Below are 13,460 nucleotides of genomic sequence, written 5' to 3'. Positions count from 1 at the left end.
CAGATGTAAAAATTCGAAGCATCCATGGGCGCCTTCCACGCGGCGGCCGCTGCCGGCTAAGGGCGCGCGGGTCTGGAACCGCCCACTCCCGCGCCTCCGCGCGTGGGGCGGAGGGTCTAGCAGGAGGAGGGCACCCGCCGCGGGGACCCGGCTCACAGGGCTGTGTGCTCGCTGGAGCGCGCCCCCTTCCCAGCACTAAGGAAACTGCAGTTTTCTACGCCTGCTCGTCCTCCTCTTTCTCCTATTACATCCAACAGACGATTTCAACTTCCCGAGACCCTGACAAGTGAATGGCGCTGATGACGCCCCGGAAAGAGCCCACGACCCGGTGCGAGGGAAGGGCACCCCTGAGCGGGTGGGACCCCGGGAGCACCCCGGCTCTCCTTCCAGGAAGGGGCACGAAACTGCTATGGATCCAGAGCTCACTGGTGCTAACGTGATGCTCGTAAACAAGCCGCGGGCCGGGCACCCGGGAACCACCCAGGAGCAAACCCGCCCAGCCGGGCGGGCGCGCGTCCACCCCAAGCCGGGGCGCCGGATCCGCAAGCCAAAGTGTGTGCTGGGGGGAGGGGGATTCCGAGAGGGCGGCCAAGTTCACTGCCCCTATCTTGGGCCCCGCTAGTGGGGCGGCGGCGAGGCGATGCGGGGCCCGAGTGCGGTGCCACCGTCCCCTCCCACGCACCGAACCCTGGCGGGCGGTGTCGGCCCTTGATCTCCGCCGGCCCCCGCCCCCTGCAGTCCCAATTCCTCCCCCCCCACCGCCCACCCCAGTCCCCTCCCTGGCGGAAGCTCCCAGCCCAATTAATTGAGTCAAAGGCGGGAGGGCAGGGCCCTCCGCGCGTCGGCCGCCGGCCCCCGCCCCTCCCGCGCGCCCCTTTTCCCGCCCTGGGTGGCATCTCCTCCGCCGGCATCCACAACGAGCCTCTGATTAATGAGGCCCGAGCCGGCCCCCACCCGACCCGGGCCCTGGCCTCCGCGGGAGGGGGAGGGGACGGCGGGAAACGCGGCCCCGGGAGAAAGGGGGGCGGGGCGGGGTGCGCGGCCCGCCCCGCCCCCCCCGCGCCCCGCGCCTATTGGCCGTGCGAGCCGTCCGTCGCGGAGCGCGGCGCCAATGCGGGCGGCGGGGCGGGGCGGGCCGCGCCGTGTGTGCCTGCGTAACGCCGAGTCACATGTTGTTTTGCTCTTCTTAGTTCAGTCACTCGGTGCGCGATGTGTTACTCACTGTGCGGCGGGGACCGCGACGAGCCCGGGTCGCCGTTGGCAGCACCAGCAGCAGCAGCCCCGGCGGCGGCGGCGCGGACCCCGAGTACCGGGGCACACCCCGGCACCCCGGAGCGCGGCGCGGCGGCGGGACCCGTGCGGCCGGGCGCGCCTTAGGCTCGGCCCCGAGGCTCGGGGACCCCCGACTCTCGGCCCAGCCCGCGAGCCCCAGGCGCCGCCCGAGAGCCCGGGAGGCAGCGGCCGCTGCCGCCGCCGCCGCCGCCCGCGCCGGGCATCCTCTGGGGCCCCGGAGCGCGGAGGGCGCTGCGCCACCGCGCGGTGCCGGCCCCCCGCCCTCCACCCGGCGGGCCTCCCCGAACCTTCCCCACCTCCTGGGCCCGAGGGACGCGGGCTCCGGCGGGCGAGCAGGGGGGGAGGGAGCCGCCCGCGCCCCCTCCGCTCCCCCCGGCCCCTCCACGCCGGGCCGGGCGGCGCGGCCTGAAGCGCCGGTGATGGCGAGCCCGCCGATGAACGGGCGCCCCGGGCCGGCGGGTGGCGACGGCCCCAACCTCAACCTCAACCACAACAACAACAACAACAACAGCGGCGTGCGCAAGTGCGGCTACCTGCGCAAGCAGAAGCACGGCCACAAGCGCTTCTTCGTGCTGCGCGGACCCGGAGCGGGCGGCGACGAGGCGGCGGCGGCGGCGACAGCGGGCGGGGGGCCGGCGCCGCAGCCGCCGCGGCTCGAGTACTACGAGAGCGAGAAGAAGTGGCGGAGCAAAGCGGGCGCCCCGAAGCGGGTCATCGCGCTCGACTGCTGCCTGAACATCAACAAGCGCGCCGACGCCAAGCACAAGTACCTGATCGCCCTCTACACCAAGGACGAGTACTTCGCAGTGGCGGCCGAGAACGAGCAGGAGCAGGAGGGCTGGTACCGCGCGCTCACCGACCTGGTCAGCGAGGGCCGAGCGAGCGCCGGCGACGCGCCCCCCGCCGCCAACGCCGCCGCCGCCCCCTCCGCGTCCTGCAGCGCCTCCCTGCCCGGCGCCCTGGGCGGCTCGGCCGGCGCCGCCGTCGCCGCCGCGGCCGATGACAGCTACGGGCTGGTGGCGCCCGCCACGGCCGCCTACCGTGAGGTGTGGCAGGTGAACCTGAAGCCCAAAGGCCTGGGCCAGAGCAAGAACCTGACGGGCGTGTACCGCCTGTGCCTGTCGGCGCGCACCATCGGCTTCGTGAAGCTCAACTGCGAGCAGCCGTCGGTGACGCTGCAGCTGATGAACATCCGCCGCTGCGGCCACTCGGACAGCTTCTTCTTCATCGAGGTGGGCCGCTCGGCCGTGACGGGCCCCGGTGAGCTGTGGATGCAGGCAGACGACTCGGTGGTGGCGCAGAACATCCACGAGACCATCCTGGAGGCCATGAAGGCGCTCAAGGAGCTCTTCGAGTTCCGGCCGCGCAGCAAGAGCCAGTCGTCCGGCTCGTCGGCCACGCACCCCATCAGCGTCCCCGGCGCGCGTCGCCACCACCACCTGGTCAACCTGCCCCCCAGCCAGACGGGCCTGGTGCGCCGCTCGCGCACCGACAGCTTGGCCGCCACACCGCCGGCCGCCAAGTGCAGCTCGTGCCGGGTGCGCACGGCCAGCGAGGGCGACGGCGGCGTGGCGGCGGGGGCCGGGGCGGCGGGCGGCAGGCCGGTGTCGGTGGCGGGGAGCCCCCTGAGCCCGGGGCCGGTGCGCGCGCCCCTGAGCCGCTCGCACACCCTGAGCGGCGGCTGCGGCGGCCGCGCGAGCAAGGTGACGCTGGCGCCGGCAGGGGGCGCCCTGCAGCACAGCCGCTCCATGTCCATGCCCGTGGCGCACTCGCCCCCGGCGGCCGCCACCAGCCCCGGCAGCCTGTCGTCCAGCAGCGGGCACGGCTCGGGCTCCTACCCGCCGCCCCCGGGCCCGCACCCGCACATGCAGCACCCCCTGCACCCCCAGCGACCCTCCAGCGGCAGCGCCTCGGCCTCGGGCTCCCCCAGCGATCCTGGCTTCATGTCCCTGGACGAGTACGGCTCGAGCCCTGGGGACCTGAGAGCCTTCTGCAGTCTCAGGAGCAACACGCCCGAGTCCATCGCCGAGACGCCCCCGGCCAGGGACGGCAGCGGGGGCGAGCTGTACGGGTACATGACCATGGACCGGCCCCTGAGCCACTGCGGCCGACCCTACCGCAGAGTCTCCGGGGACGGGGCCCAGGACTTGGACAGGGGGCTGAGGAAGAGGACCTACTCCCTGACCACGCCTGCCCGGCAGCGGCCAGTGCCCCAGCCCTCCTCCGCGTCCCTGGATGAATACACCCTGATGCGGGCCACCTTCTCCGGCAGCTCAGGCCGCCTCTGCCCGTCGTGCCCCGCGTCCTCCCCCAAAGTGGCCTACCACCCCTACCCCGAGGACTACGGCGACATCGAGATCGGGTCGCACAGGAGCTCCAGCAGTAACCTGGGCACGGACGACGGCTACATGCCCATGACCCCCGGCGTGGCCCTCGCGGGCGGCGGCGGGAGCTGCAAGAGCGACGACTACATGCCCATGAGCCCCACCAGCGTGTCCGCCCCGAAGCAGATCCTGCAGCCGCGCGCCGCCGTCGCGGCCTTGCCCCCCACGGGAGCCGCGGGGCCCACGCCCGCGTCTGCCGCCAGCAGGGCCTTCCCGGGGAGCGGGGGCGGCTACAAGACCAGCTCCCCGGCCGAGAGCTCCCCGGAGGACAGCGGGTACATGCGCATGTGGTGCGGAGGCTCCAAGCTGTCCGTGGAGAGCGCCGCCGACGGCAGGCTGCTTCCAAACGGGGACTACCTCAACATGTCCCCCGGCGACGCGGGAGCCTCGGGCACCCCGCCCGACTTCTTCTCGGCCGCCCTGCACGCCGGCGGCGGCGGGGAGATGCTCCGGGGCGTCCCCGGCTACTGCTACAGCTCCCTGCCGCGCTCTTACAAGGCCGCCTACACCTGCAACGGGGACAACGACCAGTACGTGCTCATGAGCTCCCCCGTGGGGCGCATCCTGGAGGAGGAGCGGCTGGAGTCGACGGCCGGCCCGGGGTCCACGCAGCCAGCCGGCTCCTTCGCGGCCGGGGCAGGGGGCGGCGGCGGCCACCCGCAGCCACCCCACCAGGCGGTGCCTTCGCCCGGGAGGCCCGGTGGCAGCGGCAGCGGCCGCCTGGAGGGCTTCCTGGGCCAGCGCTGCCGGGCCACGCGGCCCACGCGCCTGTCCCTGGAGGGGCTGCAGACCCTGCCCCGCATGCACGAGTATCCCCTGCCGCCCGAGCCCAAGAGCCCGGGCGAGTACATCAACATCGACTTCGGCGAGGCGGGCGCGCGCCTGTCGCCGCCCGCTCCCCCGCTGCTGGCCTCGGCCGCCTCGTCGTCGTCGCTGCTGTCCGCCGGCAGCCCGGCCTCATCGCTGGGTTCGGGCACCCCGGGCACGAGCGGCGACAGCCGGCAGCGCTCCCCGCTCTCCGACTACATGAACCTCGACTTCAGCTCGCCCAAGTCACCCCAGCCGGGCGGCCAGGCCGGGGACCCCGTGGGCTCTCTGGACGCCCTCCTGTCCCCCGAGGCCTCCACGTACCCGCCGCTGCCCCCGCGCCCCGCCGCCCCCTCCTCGGCCCTGCAGACGGCGCCCCCGCCGCCCCCGCCCGGAGAGCTGTACCGCCTGCCTCCGGCACCACCCTCCCAGGGCCCTGGCGCGGCCTCCTCTCCATCCTCGGGGGCGGGCGACAGCGGCGACTACACCGAGATGGCCTTCGGCGTGGCTGCCACGCCGCCGCAACCGATCGCCGCGCCCCCGAAGCCCGACGGGGCCCGCGTGAGCAGCCCCGTGTCCGGCCTGAAGAGGCTAAGCCTCATGGACCAGGTGTCGGGGGTCGAGGCCTTCCTGCAAGCCAGCCAGCCCCCAGACCCGCACCGCGGGGCCAAGGTCATCCGTGCGGACCCGCAAGGGGGCCGCCGCCGCCACAGCTCGGAGACCTTCTCCTCGACCACCACTGTGACCCCCGTGTCCCCGTCCTTCGCCCACAACCCCAAGCGCCACAACTCGGCCTCGGTGGAGAACGTGTCTCTCAGGAAAAGCGGCGAAGGGGGCGGCGGCAGCGTTCTGGGTGGCGGTGACGAGCCCCCCACGTCCCCCCGCCAGTTGCCACCGCCGCAACACCCGCAGGCGCGGCCCTGGACGCCGAGCCAGCCCGGGGGCTTGGTCGGCTGCCCCGGGGGCAGTGGCTCGCCGATGCGCCGGGAGACTTCCGCTGGCTTCCAGAACGGCCTCAACTACATCGCCATCGACGTGAGGGACGAGCCGGGGCTGTCGCCGTCCCCGCAGCAGCCTCAGCAGCATCCTCAGACGGGAGACAAGAGCGCCTGGGGCCGGACCCGGAGCCTCGGGGGCCTCATCGGCGCGGTAGGGGCCGGCAGCACCGGCGGGGTGTGTGTGGGGCCCGGCCCTGGCGCCCTGCCCTCCGCCAGCACCTACGCCAGCCTCGACTTCTTGACGCATCACCTGAAAGAGGCCACGGTCGTGAAAGGTGAGACCCCTGCGGCTGGTGGAAGAAGGGTGGGCACGCGAGGGCGTCCGTGGCTCAAGCCTCTTCCCTTCTTTGGTACCTCGACCTAAATGCCAGAGTGCGGGCGCAGGTTTCCTGTTCTGTTTCACTGTGGGGCCGATGTCAGCTCTCGAACCCCAGAGACCTTGCCAGGAGCACTCGGGTCATCTTTGAGTTGAGTGGGAATCTTTGGACTCGGGAGACTTTTGATTTGTTTTCTTGGGCCCAGACTCCCCGTCTTCCCATGAGCACACCTGGCGGGTGCCCCCAGGTCAGCCCCCCGGGGGGAGGCAGGCGGCAGAGGGGGTCTTCTCCATCTGAGAGGCGGGAAACTGGTGCCGGGAGGGGACTTGAAGTTCCGGTAGCTCCCAGGCCGCAGCCTTCACCTTTCTCTTTGTTTTCCTGGAGCCAGGCCCGGCTGACTCTCGCCGAGCCTCAGAGTTTATAAAACACGGGCCCAAAAGTTGTTTAGGAAACGCACATCCATTTTGGTGACTGCTGCAGGGAACAGCGAACCATTTCAAGTTTACACGCAGCCTGTGGGAGCTTTTCCACCAGAGACGTTCCTTTGCTCCGAGCAAGCTGAAATGGTGACGCTGCTTAAACACAGCTCAAAAGCAGTGGTTGTCCAACTCGAGCCCACCTGGGAGTCACCGGGAGAGTTTGCTGAGCCCCGGACGGCCGGGCTAGGTGAATCCCCGAGATTCCGGTGCAGTGGGTCTGGGATGCGGCTCCCAGTGTGCTTCTTCTAAGAAGCCCCCAGGTTGTACTGGTGCTGCCAGTTTGGGGACCATGGCTGGGAGCACCTGACCCAGTTAGACCGCCTGAGTAGGCTTGAGAAATGGCCTATGGGGGCAGCCCAGGCGCAGTCATGTGAAGCGGCCAGTGGGCGGGGCCCAGGCCCCCAGCATTTTTCGGCCGCCCAGGTGATGTGAATCTGGGCTTCAGAGGAGACAGTGAAAGACGACCATGCTGGTCTTCTCAGGAACCATTGGATGGGATGGTGTCCAGTATTGTTCTTTGCAGTCTCATCACAGATCCAAAAGGAGAGAGGTGTGCTTGCCTTGCACCTGCAGGTGCGTCCTGACTGTCTCAGAGGTTCTGACTGTCTCAAACTTTGAATGATGCGGTGGAGGAGAGGTGGGGGGGGGGCGGGGGGGCTCAAGAGCGTTTCTTCTTTAATTTTGATAGAGGCTTTATGGGAACCGCAGAACACAGAGCAGCGAACACGTCTTAGATGCTGGCCCGAGGTCAGCAGTCTGCAAGGGTTACAGGGTGACGACTGAGGTAGCTCGGGGATCTGTACACCTTTTTTTCTAAACGTGAACAGAGCCCTCTAATGCCATCTGAATCCAGCATGTGTTTTCTAGTATCCACGGGATTTAAAGTTATAGCTGTAGAGTGGATACCCTGGAAATCCAATATAACAGAGGAAACGCTACCTGCTTTTTTATTAAAATTGTGGAACACGAGATAAAAAGAGTCACGGAGAGCTATCAGAGTGTGGTGGTTCAGCATCTAACGAAGCCCCCTGGAAGCTGTCAGGATGTGTCGCGTAAACGATGCTCAGCGGAAGGTCACTTTGCTTGGAGTTAACTGAAGCCCTACAGGTGCATCTGAAAAATTGCGCGTGTGTCTGGGACTTGAAGGGTGATTAGCTGCCGTCCAGGATGCACACCAGCGTAACTAGACTTGAGTGGAGGAGAAATCTGTACACACAGGAATGGGTATAGGCCATCGTGAGCACGAAAGTACATTTTGCTGAAATCTGATTCTAATCAGAAAAACAGCCTGAGAACACAACACCTCTTACTGCTTCTGGTGGAGTAGGCGGGAAAAACCTGGACTGGATTGAGGAGGGCCCTGGGAGGCGTTTCTTGCAGTCACAGGGCGAACGAGCTGGAGCGCGCACCTCCAGGCCTGAAAGGATTCAAGGCCTTTCCGATAAAGTAGATACTTGCAGAAACGTGATTCACGTCTAATATAATGCCCTTTTCAGATGAGGGAAAATGTTAAACCGCAAGAGATAAGTTTATGAGAGGCCTGATTTGGCCTGTTTTGTTTCAGATTTCCCACCAGTATAAAATTCCTTACAACCTATAGGATTCAGGATTCTGAAATCAAAACAGCAGTTTGTATGTTCGGTGGTGGCTGAACAAAGATGAGAGATCGCTTTGGATTGCTGGTTGTCCAGAGTCTCTGTGGGCGTTAATGTAAACACTCTCTTAAGAAGGAAAAAAGACTATTTTTAAGCAAAATGGGTAACTACAATTGGTCCATTGTGCCCGAACCACATTTTTTTTTTTTTTTGGAAAAAAGGACTACATGCTAGATGGATTTCTAGTAAACTAATTTGAGCACAGAGAACAGTAGGGTAGGGAAGACGGGCATCTCATCTTAATTAACGGGGAAACTAAATTGCATTTTGTGGAGCCAGAAAGGGACTGTGGAGAAACCCAGAACGAACATCCACTTTTACTGAACTCACGTTTACGCGTAGACATTTGTCTGTGATGCTGATAGATAAAAAGTGCACAGGAGATAAGTGTTGTTTGAGAGCACGGTTTATGGAAGGAAGACTTGCAAAGCATTTCTTTGAAGAGAAAATGGAAAATGAACTTCCTGAGTCATTGGGTGTGCTGCCCTGACTCTCGGAAGTGGCCGTGTTTCCACATCCAGCTCCTTGGGTTCCGCGTGGAAAAACTTCACGAGTTATGCTGAAGTGGAACCATTCGGGGTCCCTTGGGGGGCTAGCGTTTGGTATTTGGAGAGGTGGTGACAAAGAGGTAAGGTCCCAGCAGTGTCTGATGGTTGTTTCCAGTAGAATTGGGGATGGCGGTGGGGTTTCAATGGTGGAGCCAATTCAAAAGTTAGCACGCCTTAGATTGACACAGATGGGTGTGTATGAATCTGTAGGTCCTGCAGAGCAGGTACAGATTTACCTCGAAACTATGCACCTTACTTGGGAGCCGGGAGAAGGTTACCTATCCTTTGTTTTGTGGGTGTGTATGGGAACAAATACAACCAATCTTTAGAGTATTGTTGTTTGGGAACTGAAACTATGCTACTGGAGTCACTGTGCTTTAAAACCACTTTTTAAAATGAACTTTATATATTTGGTCGTTAGGGTTATAGATCGGTGTATACCATAAACTGTGCTACTTTGTTATTTCTCTTTAGTGGGGTTTTTGTTCTAGAATTGGTTTATCTGTAGGTACAAGGCAGATCAGATAAGAATTACCCCCGAAAGCATCTGTATTTAAATTTGTTCCATAAAAGGACTGTTTATTCACCTCCCACAGTGAAAGAATCCAGGGATGAGAGAGCAACACAATTGTTTCTGAAGGGGCAGCAGAGTCACAAGGCACGTTTAAAAGTATTGTCTGTTGAAGTCTTAAAGCAAGGGGCTTGAATATTTTTAGAACTCCAAGGAGATGACTTGACAAACCACACACGCTTTATTTTTCCTGTCGTGCAAGCTTTTCTGCTTTGGTTGGCTAGCTCTTGTCATAATAAGGTAATCCGTGCCCTGTTCCCACCCTGTTCCCAGGAACAGACAACTAAGGTGCTAATGAAAACACACACAGGCTTTCCTGAATGAAAGTCACATGACTTGTTCTAGTTCCTTTATTGAAAGAGAAACCTTTACCAAAATAGTACTTCGGAGCAGGAAGCAGGGTGTGTGGAACACTAGCCCAGGAATCAGGAAGCCAGGTGTCTAGTTGCCGTGCTGCCTGAGTCACGTGCAAGAGAGGAAAGCCATTTAATCCCTCTTTCTCACTTTCTCTGTCTGTAGAATGGGGTCCTTATAACCCTCTCCTCCTGTGCTCAGGGCCCCTGGGAGGCCCAGGAGGTTGTCAACATCCGGAGCGGTTCAGCTCCTCTAAAGAAGCGTTAATAAATCCAGCGATGCTACCGATGTTTATGTACAGGAAAGGCACTTCTGTAAACGGGTGTTCTTAAATTAAAAACCGGGATGCTCAAAGTTGTCTGAACGTGGGGCCGGTACCTTCCTAAGAAATTCAGGCCTTCTCTGTTTTGGTGGCTGGTTTTACTCCAGTCTCCGAGAACCATTGTTTTTTTCCCCCTCTGTTTCACTTGAGATTTTTCTTTTCCTAGATAATTATCAATTGTCATGAAGTAGTGTTTTAAATTACAGAGTAAAATAACAATTAAGGAAAAGAGCATTCCGATCCTGAAACTACATCAGGACCGTACTTTCTGATGACCTTTTGCGAGGTGCTTGTAAGAGATAGTGTCCAGATGAAAAACGTGTAACTGGAATATAGGTTTTTTAAAATTGACAGTATTGCTCCTAATATGGGGTGCCTTATGAGAAAAGCAGAACCCTTAAACTGTGAGTTGCGGAATCGGCCATTGTTTGGCCTGGGGCTTCAGTCTTCAGGGTTGATTTAATGAGGGTGATCACTCCTGCCCTGTTTTGATTTGACTGGTTGTCAAACTGGGTAGGAAAACCTCCAGCCTTTCTTTTGTTCTTCCACAGGCCCACTAACCCCCAGAAGAGGAATTTTCATAGGTAATTAATGCTTTATTTTCTTTAGAACTCTTAGTATTAAAATGAATCTCTTTCTGAAAAGAACTTGCGAAAGTTTCAGGACCAGCACGGGGATAATGGGTTTTCTGTTAAAATTCCCACTAATGCGTTTTCTGTAGCAGCAGAGTCCCAAGAGCCGGTTAACTTTTGGTATCAGATTTGGCAAGTAGAGAGGGTTTTTTGTTTTGTTTTTTTGGGTAGCACGGAATCAGGTGTTCCCATTTCACCTCAGAAACTTAAGGGAAAATGTACCTTGACTCCTTTATCTGCTTTGCCAAGTACACCAAGTTGGGGAAGCTCGGAGGGAAGGGGACCAACGTGCCCTTCCCCACAGCCCGGTCTTCACTGGGGCTCCTGTGGTAGGTGAATCCTCTGCAGACTTTATCTACTGCAGACATGAGCAGAATGCACGTTTCCGTACAAGTTGGGCAAAGGCCTTTGAATGCTGGCATTCTTCTCCACCAAACGGAATTTTCTGAACCTCCAAGATCAGCGGATATAAACATGTTATCGATCAGGTGGTAGGTTTTATGAGAATAGCCACATTTCAATGGGAAGATTCTTTCTGTGTTCGTTTCATTAATTTGAACGTATTCTTCAAGGTGGCAGTGATTATTCTGAATCACTTCAGGTCGATTATTGTAGACAGAGTTCAGCGGTAGATTTTTTCTGAAGAGAACTGGTGAAGTCATCACTCAAGATGGAGGAAATGCTGAGGCTGATAATTGCTCCTGATGATTCCATTTCTTTCTAGATGTGGCTGCAGAGACTTACATGAACTGTGCACTGAAATAACGGGCACAGAAGAAAGTGCGAACAGAGCTGGAGTCTATGTTGGACACTAGCATTTTGCTCTGTGGGTGCGAATAATACAAGATACTTCTGTGCCTGGCCGTCTCATTTAATTGAATTCATTGCATCAGAACTGAATTCATTGCATTCTGCTGAAATGGAATTGGGTTAAGACTTACAGGCTGCATTTTTACAAATGATACAGTGGTTAAGTTAGCGGCTCTCGATGTCTTTTCTATTGGACTAGGAAATGTTAACTTTGTATCAGGTCGCTTTTTACCTGTCCAGAGACTTCGTAAAAGTTGATCAGGCAAACGTGTCTTCAGGCTTGGCCCAGTTTTCTTATGCCGTAGGTGATGTTTATGCCCAGAGATGCGATTTGCTTATGGTGCTTTCACTGAAATTTGGAATATTTGGTCAAATACTGTGATCCATGATAGACCTTAAAGATGAATGATTATGTGTACGGCATTTTGTAAATACTGGGCTTTTTAGTATCAGTTTTAAAGAGTACCAAATTTGGGGGAAATAAATAATTACTCTTTTGGGGTGATGTGTGTGTACATGTGTGTGGCTTCATAATATCGCATCCAGTTGTGCTCCCAGAGGCTGGCTCTGGATATTATTTTCATAATTGAAGCTCCAATACTGAATAATAATGTGTTCTCTAATCGCGTTAAAACTTTATAACCTTAAGTATAACTATAGTTTTACTGTTACTTTAATCTATCCATATGGTATTGTTAGTACAGCTGCTTGAGTGAGTTACTATGGTAGAGTACCAAATTCAATCTTTCCAATGTGGAAAAAAATAGGTATTATGATAGAGTTCATTATATTAGTGATTTTAATGATTACCTTAAAATCCATACGTAGAGCTCAAGAATGACTTACACTTTTGCATAGAATCAGTGCATAATCTTTACTATTTATGAATACAACACAGTGCTTTCTCTATGCAAATTCAAAAGTACTTACTTAAATCCACCCCTCTTTTGCCTCCAAATTATAAGTGTAACTAACGAGCCCCAAAACTTGGTGGACAGTGAATGATTTTGAAAGAATGCTGCTGAAGTCGATGAGATGATGAAAACGTAACCGTTGTTCTGATCAATATGGAAAGATAATTGCATGCCCCTCTCCCCTTTCAATCAAAAGAAGTGTTTAAAATCCAAAAAGTATTTTTTTTTCACTTTATAGCGTTAAGACATTTTCATACATAAAGTCTCACGTAATACTCCAAAAGCCCTGTGTCATAGGAGGGCCGCCTGGATCTCCATTTTTGGAACGAGGAACCTGCAGCTTAGAGAGTCCCAGTGACTTGCCTGGGAATCCCTGAGACAGAAAAGGGTAGTGATGGGTTGAACCGCACGAAGACGCTGTTGTACCAGTGCTCTTTATCTCATATCCCATCTTATCCAAGTCCTACACACTGTCTACTTTGGAAGCTCATATACAATAGTGACCTTGGGATTTTACTGTAGATCGGCCTTAGGCAGCTTTCAAGTTAACAGCTGGGTTTTTATTTCATTTGGTGGCAGTAACTTAATTTCTCTCTCTTTTCTTCCACACGTTATTCATTCAGAGTAAGATGGGGACAGCTAAAAGCAGGAAGACCGGACAATAAAGGAAAGCTCTGTCATTTTTTAAAAATGTATTTTTTATTTTATTTTCTAATTTTTATTTTAGTACAGTTGATTTACAAGGTCATGTTAGTTTCAGAAAGCTCCCTCTTTTTTTCGTTTTTGGTTTTTTTTTGATGTGGACCACTTTTAAAGTCTTTATTGACTTTGTTGCAATATTGCTTCTGTTTTATGTTTGGGTTTTTTGGCCGCGAGGCATGTGGGATCTTAGCTCCCTGACCAGGAATCGTACCCGCACCCCCTGCGTTGGAAGGCAAAATCTTAACCACTGGACCACCAGGGAAGTCCCCCTCATTTTTAAAACTGTTTTCCACACCTGCCAGTTGGAAGAGCTCAGGATTCGACATTGTTTTCAAAGCTCTTGTGATGTTGGTGAATTTGAGCTGAATCAAAATGTTGGTTGGTCGTCTCTTCTGGGGCCTCTCAGGCTCTCTTCCTGGACTTCCAGTGGTCTGCAGAGTTGGAAAACTTATATTCCTCCCACTGTCTTTGTTTTAGTAAAGCAAACTGTATATTGTACTTGATAAGATTCCCCCCCCCCACCCCCCACAACACTAAATGCTTGAAAACTCTCTCCACACAGAGTGGTGACAGGAAAAAAAAATACAAGGTCATTTTGAGGGAGAGGAGTTGAGAACCATCCGTCTAATGTAACTCATTTTAAGGTTGTGAAAACAGAGGCCGAGGGAGGTCGT

At 57.2% G+C, this 13,460-nt stretch overlaps 1 protein-coding gene across 1 annotated transcript in view; it reads left to right on the top strand.

Moving 5' to 3' along the window:
• The first annotated feature begins 1,705 nt into the window (after positions 1-1,705).
• IRS2 (insulin receptor substrate 2) overlaps positions 1,706-13,460 on the top strand; it is a 28,142-nt gene continuing 16,387 nt past the window's right edge. Inside the window, exon 1 of the mRNA XM_059995834.1 lies at positions 1,706-5,757. Within this exon, the coding sequence (XP_059851817.1) occupies positions 1,713-5,757 (4,045 nt within the window). The 5' untranslated portion in view covers positions 1,706-1,712. The remainder of the gene's footprint in view (positions 5,758-13,460) is intronic.

Source organism: Delphinus delphis, chromosome 18, assembly GCF_949987515.2.
Source record: "Delphinus delphis chromosome 18, mDelDel1.2, whole genome shotgun sequence".
NCBI lineage: Eukaryota > Metazoa > Chordata > Mammalia > Artiodactyla > Delphinidae > Delphinus > Delphinus delphis.
The sequence above is the reverse complement of the archived record's forward strand: the minus strand, read 5'-3'. Positions and strand labels throughout refer to the sequence as shown.